The sequence below is a fragment of the Saccostrea cucullata genome, unplaced genomic scaffold, assembly GCF_032062105.1.
Source record: "Saccostrea cucullata isolate Sc308-1 unplaced genomic scaffold, CSIRO_AGI_Scuc_v1 ctg5917, whole genome shotgun sequence".
Classification (NCBI taxonomy): Eukaryota; Metazoa; Mollusca; class Bivalvia; order Ostreida; family Ostreidae; genus Saccostrea; species Saccostrea cuccullata.
The window spans coordinates 7,291-16,404 of record NW_026929301.1 but is presented as its reverse complement, the minus strand read 5'-3'; the positions used below and the strand labels follow the sequence as shown (position 1 = coordinate 16,404).

Here is a 9,114-nt window from a genome sequence, read left to right as displayed (position 1 = left end):
ATTGTTATCAATTTTGAGTGATTTTTCAGGACATATCATTAAGACACGGAGCAGCAAAACCTTTGACGTCACAGACATTATAGAAAATTGGTGATTGAGCTTTCATTTTCTCAACATTTTCCCAAGACTACATGTACAGTTTGAGTTATCTAATCTACTTAACATCCAAACACCATTTCTTGTCAAGCTTTAAATCTATTAAACAAGTAAAGAAAATTCTTTTTTTTGTTTTAAAAACCAAAAACTGCAGGTATTTATGAGATATAGCTATAGAGTGATATTGGTGACTCTCAATCACGTTATTTACAGTCCGGATAAAGTTTTCGTTGATAATCTTCTTTCCTTCCTCACGTGTAGCCATTTTACAGGGGTCTAATGGTCTTAAATTACTATTTGCTATTTGTGGACGAATGTCACGAATACCCTAGTTTACTACATGTTTCATTATGCATATTTTGGATCTATGTTGGCGATATCTCGAGCATTACACAAAATTTAACTAAAGTGTGGTGCGCCGTCAATTCAGGAGACGTCATTTTCACGGTCTTTTTCACGGGAATCGCATCAGAGGAAAATCACTATATTTCTGTTAGTACTTCAAATATCAGGTCAGAAATCCAAATACATAATAGTAGAACAATTTAAAGATACATTTGAGAAAATCCTCGAAAAATATTGCGAATTATAGAAAATAAATGAATTAAATTTTGGATTCCGCATGCTTTTGCTTCAAATTTTTTGTCGTGCTGCGTACCTCTCCATCAGCGATATCAACATACCGATAATTTTAGTAAAATTTTTTTAAAATACAGAAATTTTGCCCAACATTTATTGGAATCTTTGAGATACATATTTCTGTGAAATTTCATAACTCTATGACGTCTGTAAGAGTGAATAATAGCACAGTCCGCGTAATTTTTGAACGGCCCTCGTACATACATTGTAATAAAATACAGAACCCATCTACTTGAAAAAAAAATCATACACATACTTCTGTCATGTACATTGCTTATTGTCTCACATGATTTTTAGGTATTTTTTATTTCTATTTCGATTTTATGTGCCCGATCCATAATTTGAAACAATTTTATGTCAATCAAATGGTACTTACATTCAAAGAGAATAGGATGGGTACCCCAAAAACATGTCAAAAACATGTGTATTATCACAAGTACCGTTTTTTTAGGTTGAATTTACTGGGGGTGTGAAATCGATCCGTATTAGCCTCGCAGATCCATATCAGCCCTGCAGGGCTTGTATGGCTATTGTGACGTCAGTCATATCGCACATACAGAAATCCTGTATTTATTACTAAATTTGTAATGAATGCATATAAAGCAGCTAATTTTCAATGTGTCAGACCCTGCGTTTGAAATATTCTGCGACGTAATAAGTGTTACAGCCATTACAAAGGCAGGGAAAACATTGCCATTCTGCAAATAGTTCATTACTTTTCGAGCACTTTAACCATAAGTTATAATACCACTTAGAATTGGGTATCAATTCATTAATAGTCTGCATCAGAACTAATTAATTCAAGTTATGTAGAACTGAAGAAAACAGTATTTATCTGTTTCATGTTGTGTAGGGAAAAGAACTCCACATCAACTCCATACAAAAGAAAAGACACACAATATGCATAATTATCATTTTAATGACGTAAAAGTGCATATTGAATCAATATATCAAAACATGCTCTATTTTTTTCAGTTTTGTGAGACGGGGGTTGTGCCTTCTTCTTTCCATAAAGTGAAATCTATGTCGGTATCAATAGTTGAGCAATCAACCACAGGGGCTCTGGAATGTAAATTTCCACATATTACTTTTATTGCATTAATATTGTTAAATTGTGTTTACTTAATTTAACACTTACTTTCCTAAGCATTTATTTATCTAAAACGTAAATAAAAATCAAAATTTAAAAAAGAAAAAGGTAGAAGAGGGTCGTTTGGCTTTTACATATAAATAAAAACTAAAGGGTTTATTTAAAAAATCATAAATATCATGTACGTAATGACGTTCCGTATACAAGTAAGAGAATAATGTTTTTGCATGACATTTTTGAATTTTAAAGGTTAATGCAATTAACATCAATTTATTAACAAACATATATTGAAAATTTAATTTAGAAAATCTTTATCTAGCAATTCTGATATGCTGTCAAATAAGATTTCTTAATTCTTCCCAATCAAACACTCAATAGAATTCATCTTAATAAGGTCATTATTAAAACGAACTATTAAAAAGTAATTTCACTCTTAAACGAAATACTAACCCATGTTGAAAAACTTCTTTTTGAACTTTTCCAATGTTTGAATTTCTACAGATGACTTGAGCAAGTGTAACATTTTTTATGTGATTAAGTTGCTCAAGTGTAAACTTCGTATATTCTTCGTCATTTTCATAAAAGAAGCGGTCTCCGAACTTTAGAGCTTTGAACTGAAGTCCAATAATACAAGCAAATGTTGGTCCCACAAGAGCTCCAGGAAGCGGCTCCTCTGACACCCCTCCGGTAAATAGGTCAATGTCCTCTACATGTCTGCAAAACATTAAATAAAAGTAAATACTTAGACTAGTAAATGAAACACAATTTGTGTAGTAAACGCTTAGTGATGTATGGTGGATACCCTCAACAGAATAGTTAGTCTCTAATATACTTACATGCATGTCATAGAAATTAACTTTTACAGGCAGTAAGGGAAAAGATTTCGTGAAAATTAATGACATGGATTCGTAAAAATGGTAAAACAACGACCGGTGACAAAATGTAACTTACATTACTTGTGGTTCATCAATAATTGTTTCAATATTGATACTACTTATAATAATTACACAGACATGCATGTTTTACATTTCATACATCATTGCAGTTTTGCATATATGCCATATAGACTAAAATGTTGGAGTAATCAATTTTAAGGGAAGGGGTTATTAAGATATTTTTCCTTTGAAAAAAGTTTTTAATTTTTTCTTTTGTAAAATTCGAAGTTTTTATGAAATATGCAAGAATATACATATAAGAATAAAAATGCATTCTTAAATACAGTTATATAAGTCCTTTTAACTAATACTTGCATTTGCTTCTCAGATGCTTTTCTCTTTCATAATGATAGCTCTTGTTTCAGAACATTTAGAAAACCTAATCCCTGTATCTCAAATGAAATAATTCATGAATTTAAAATTTAAATACTTAATTGTACATGTATCTATCTTATTTTCATCTATGTTTTTTTTTAACATCTAAGGAATGCAAAAGAACTCGAGAATGGTATTTTCATCTTTTGGTTCAATAAATCTTATAAATAAATAATTCCCCTAAAGGGACTTTGAAACTCTCCGCCCTGGAGGAGCACGTAACACTGATTTATCTGTCTGAAAAACTGAACTCACTTAATAAAGTCAAAATCAATTTTAATTAAAGGTTTCTCTGGTCAGCAATTTAAATCATGTGATTTTTTTTTTTTAAATTTTATTCCTTTTTCATGAAATTTAAGATATATTCTGATTCGAAAGATGTAACGATTTTTACACTTTGACTTTTTTTTTCTTTTAAGAGAATAAACATTTGATTTGTTTATTTGGACAATATAAGAAGTAAGAATTCTCTCATACTCATAGACACTCTTTAGACGATAAATCACTTCTTTCGAGTGATCAGTGAGGCCACAGAAACTATCTGATGTGGGTAGCTTGCACATTCTCCTGTACTCCATGTACCAAGGTACGCCGTGGTCACGCCCTCTGTTGATATTGGTTGAGATGAGGTCATTTCCGGATCCAGGATGACCATGTTCTTCGAACAAATGATTGCTTACTTCCTCCGATTTGAATCTATAACGTAATTAAAAATAAAAGTCTATGATTCTAAGACTAAAGTACTTATAGTTTTCCGAGTGTGTAGAAATAAAAAAAAGTCATAAACCGTATAAGTTTAAATTTGAGCGAGGATTTTTTTTTTTGGCATTATTAGCGACGATGTTGAGAGAGCTAAAACTGAATATCTGTCAGACGCTAAAAATAAATTGTCTTTAATTTGTACTTGTTTCTTTGGTTAGAATTTTAAAATCGCTAAAATTACTTCTCGTTAAAAATAAAATACCAGTTTTTAAGGAGAAAAGCCTGTATTTGTGTCTCGCTAAAATTTCCACTTATGCGGTATATATTTATAAGACCAACCTGTCAACACTCTGTGAATGCTCATCATACAATCCTCTTACTATACTTTCAAATCCCTCCATTTCATAAATATCGTCTGGATTAAGAAGCGATTTTCTCAGAAGAACCCTTCTATTACTTCCATCTAATTTTCTGAACCCGAAATTGTCGTTTATCATGCTATGTCCAAATCTGAAAGCAGTAACCATAAATCCCACTCTCAACATCAACATCGCCTTGGCTCATAGCCTTTAAAGTGCTTTCCAGATGGCTGAGGATTGAGATCGAAACGATCCATAATTTAAGTTCCAAGGACAGTGGGTAAGTATTCATTATAAGCGATATGCTGGAATTGGGCAATAACAATTCGTCTTGCCTCTTGAAATAGACTTTCATCATCCCAGTCGGTTAATGCGTCTAGTATATATTCTTGCTATTTTGTTATGTTCCCTAAGCCATAAAGTATATATTTCATACAAAATTCATGTTGTCGTCGTAATCAGATTTCTTAACAGCGCTTAATTTTTTAATGATTTCCATATTTCTTATCAGAATTCTAACAAACTTTGCACTACATGGGTTCAAAATAAAATTGAAAAATTATTGACATAAATTGAATCAATTTCCCTTTTATTAAGGGTCCACTGGGGAGGGTGTTGTGCGGGTGTGTGTGTGGTTGAACGTTGTTGTTATATATATTTGTTATATATATATTTAATTATCTGATTTCGTGAATGCGCTGGTTATCCTACCATTATTTGACACATTTATATATCATTGAAGAAAAGAAATTTCATATTTGTAAATTATATCTTGCTTTTATGAGATATAATAGCAAATATATGTTTGTCAAACGTATATGTAAATTTTCACCGAACTACGTTTTCTGACAGAAAAATATACACAGTCTCAATAATTTGCGAAAACCCTCGTAAATGTTGATTTTACTGTGTTAAGGTAAATGCAAAACTGTCATGTTACTATATGTTATTATATCAAATTGCTATGCCAAGTAAACCTGTTCATGCATTTATATTTACATTTGCTGATGTCTTTCCTTATATAACAAAGATAATGAAATTCACTTTTCAATGACATGCAGTTGGTCACATGATCCGATTTTCTTGCATTTGGAAAGCAAACTGCATGAGCCTTTTCGAAAGTGTAGATTTTGACGTCACATGATGTCGTAGATACGTTATGTTGCATTTCCATAACAAAGTCTAAATAGTGCCTATTTTCCCTGTCACACGAATAAAAATTAAAATATAAGTATAAGAAATAAATCTTAGAGCTTCATTGTGAATGACATAAAGTTGGTACGTGATGAAATATACTTTAACGCTCTTCGGGCGATATAGAATTTGATCACGTGACCCACTTCATGTCATATCTCAATAAAACTCTAAAAATTATATCTTATTTCGTAAAAGACCGAAAATGTATTTATACATATTACTGACTAAATGAAGAAGGATTCAATTCCCCCTCCCCTATAATCTCCTAAGATCATCTCCTAGCTACATTTATTTACATGTATTTATTCCACATATAGTTTTATTAGTGTTATAAATTGATTTAAAATTGCATACCAGAATGAAAACACTGAAATTTCTTTGCATCATCTTGATCTGCAACAGGCATCAGTTTCAGGCTATCGACAGGATGACTTTGTACTCTTAATAGCCCTTCAATATCCCGTATTTTATGTCCAACGTCTAACTCATAATTTACAACTAACATCCACATTTTCAAACATTTAACATTTGCCATTCGCAGGCATTTAACAAAATTCCCCTGTATGCTAGATAGAGAGCATGATAGATATTTAAGGTAATTTTGTTTGAGTTATTCAATTTAATTATTTAAAACAATCCCCTTTGAAACAGCTGAAAAAGCAAACATCTAAAAATAATACCGATTACCAGAAACGTTAGCTCTCAGTTCTGGGTATTCATGTGGACTAGAACCGTAGGTTGAGGAAACGTCAATGGGCATTGTGTTTTCTGTGACCTGTTGCCGAGAACCTATTTTGACAAAAAAGGTTTTAAAAGTATTAAATGGATATAATTACTAGTATTTGTATGGTAGTACTTAATACTTAATACTTAATTGTTATTTATGTTAGTCATTTGCACAAAAATCGCTTCGGCACAAGTGCAAAACAAAAATGTTGTGCGAAGTCTGTTACATAGATCAATTCATCGTGATCTCTGGGACATAGAAAGTTCTGAGGGCAGGTTTAATTTTTACTCGTTAAGGAATATGTTACGAGAAATTCAACTTACCAACATAAGAAGGGGTATTTTCCACTCTTTATCGCGATTTATACAAAAAATGGATAAATTACACACAATCCACCAGCAAAATTCAGTCAGAGGACATACTTCTCTTGCAGATTCACACAGAATATCTTCAATTTGTCCTTGTTTATCACTTGTGCCAGTCCAATATAAACACGATTCATAAACTCTACCTCTGTCTACGGAAGGATAAGGGGAGCGTTTCACACATAATTTTTCGTTATTGTTAGAGAATGTACATATCGGACAAGCGAAAGGAATAGGGATATTTAAATTTCAAATGTTCAACATCATAACAGCACACTCGAGCTTAAAAAACAATCCTAACACTTGACTTAAACAGCTAGCCCTCAAAATAAATCTACATGCTAAGAAAAATTTATGACACTTTCCCCGTCATGTCAGCTCAAGTATGCAGTGACTTGGCGTCATATTCTATTATGACGTCATATCTAGGTAGATCAGAGAAATAACATATATTTGATCAGTTTGATATTTTACAGGCAGCCTTATCCTAGCTGCGTATATATATTATTCTATCATTCCTGAAAAACTCAAGTTTCTTTCCTAAGCCGTTTTTGAGAAAACTCGTGGACAAACTAACCCCCTTAAAATTTACTAAAATGCAAAAATCTCGGAACCGGAAGTGACGTCAAAAAACCCAGAAATTAACGTCTAGTTTTTATGTTCTATCAGTCCTAAAAGTTTTGTGAAAATCGAGCGAGTCGTTTTCGAGAACTCGCGTGGACAAAATATGTAAGAAAAAAGAATAAAAACTGTGGAAAAGAAACCTAAGAATAACAAAAATGTATTCCGTTGAAGACGGAGGACCTTAATAAGAAACAGAGTAAAAACAATTTGTTCCGCAACTTCGTTTGAGAAACAATTAGAAATCAACATTTATGTATCTTTTTCCCTTGTCTAAACTTAGAGGCAGTAGCAGGTTTTGTAATATATATATTTTTCTATCATTGCATATATAAACGTATCTTCCTTGTCTACACTTACATATATATGTTATATTCTGTATCTTCCGAACAATCCTTTCAATGAAGCATCGTGTAATGTACATTAAGGATATTGGATATTAATTTTAAGAAATATATTAAAACCAGAAATTTTGATATTATATATAAAGAAATATGAATAACAGTACTGAACAAGTGATTTTTGAGCAAGTTGTTGGATATCGTTTGATACATGGCTATGTTAGTGGAACCATCTGCCTCATTGGTATCATTTTCAATATTCTGAACGGCTTTGTTTGGTCCAGAAGAACCATGAGAACATCCATCAACATTTTGCTGACGGCTTTGTCCTTCACGGATGGAATGACATTGTTTTTCTATCTTGTGTATGCTACATACTTCTTTACAGTTACAGGACCCAGTGCAATGATTTATCATTCTAAAGGATGGATGTATATCATTGTCTTATGCTTTCACGAGTTTATAGCATTCTGCACTGTTTCAAATGGACTAACTATATCATTGGCAGTCTTCCGCTACGTAAAAATTTGTCACCCAAAAGCTGCAGACAGGTATTGCAATAAAAAAAGAGCTAAACTGGTAATTTTACTGGTATTCGTTTTGTCTTCATTAGCCATGGTGCCGTATTACCTGTATTACGAGGTGCATGACTTGTCTGAAGACAATTTGAACCTGACAGGGTACTGGATTCGAAAAACAACATTTGCTAGAAACAATGTTGACTTTCAGAGAACAATACTTTGGCTGTATGGAGTAATTTATAAAGTAGTTCCCACATTAGCAATGATATTCCTTAGCGCTTTAATGATCCGAGAGGTTTGTGCAGCAAAGAAACGTAGACAGCATTTAGCAAGCCCAAGTGGATTTCAACGGACCAAAATGAAAATCGGATACAGAAGAACGACGATTATGCTTGTGGTCATTGTTTTGATTTATGTTTTAATGGAGTTTCCGGTCGGGATAATGGCAATTTTTTCTGCTATTGAGGATGGTGAAAACCATTACTTTTATTTTCTTTTGTATTCCCATGCAGGTGATATTGTAGATATGACAGGCCTACTCAATGCTACTTTGAATTTTGCCGTATATTTTTGCATAAACAAACAATTTCGTACAGTGTTAAAAGAAGCGTTTTTTCGAAAGAGAGAAGAAAGATCTGATATTCGTTATACTGATAGTCAGCGTACATGTAACACGTCATCACGCGACATGACAATTAACAGCGAGTTTTCTACTTCACCAGTTTAAAATTAAATGTGTATCAAACAATGATTCCTGAAGAGAGAAACCAGCACATTTTTGAGATTGTTATGAACTTTCAACATTCTATTACATGCATGGAAATTGTATGCATTTGCAGAGGTTTTCCTTTATGCATCACTATTTCATAAAGACATATTTAAGCTGAAATTTAAGGAATATCGACCCTCTTTCTAAGTCAAAACATACTAAATATTACTCATAGTTTACTTGTTCAGAGATTGATTATCGAGACCACTGAGTAGTTATCGATCAAAACTAATTAATGATGGAAACATTTGCTTCTATTTGCATTACCTATCCTTTTAGAGCTGTTTTATTATATTTGGTGTAAAACATTTATATCTAGTTTTGAAAACCTCACAATCTGAATAATTTTAACTTCTAAAGGACCATTTAAGAATAGG

The 9,114-nt window shown here is 32.3% G+C and overlaps 1 protein-coding gene and 1 pseudogene across 1 annotated transcript; one reads left to right on the top strand and one right to left on the bottom strand.

Annotated features, from left to right (window-relative positions):
• Positions 1–1,706: 1,706 nt before the first annotated feature.
• LOC134280381 (heme peroxidase 2-like) lies at positions 1,707–6,153 on the bottom strand (annotated as a pseudogene).
• A 1,376-nt stretch (positions 6,154–7,529) lies between these two features.
• LOC134280380 (G-protein coupled receptor dmsr-1-like) lies at positions 7,530–8,899 on the top strand. Its single transcript, XM_062762788.1, has one exon. It carries the CDS (start codon positions 7,601–7,603, stop codon positions 8,693–8,695), a length of 1,095 nt encoding a protein of 364 aa, XP_062618772.1. The 5' UTR covers positions 7,530–7,600; the 3' UTR covers positions 8,696–8,899.
• Positions 8,900–9,114: the final 215 nt, after the last annotated feature.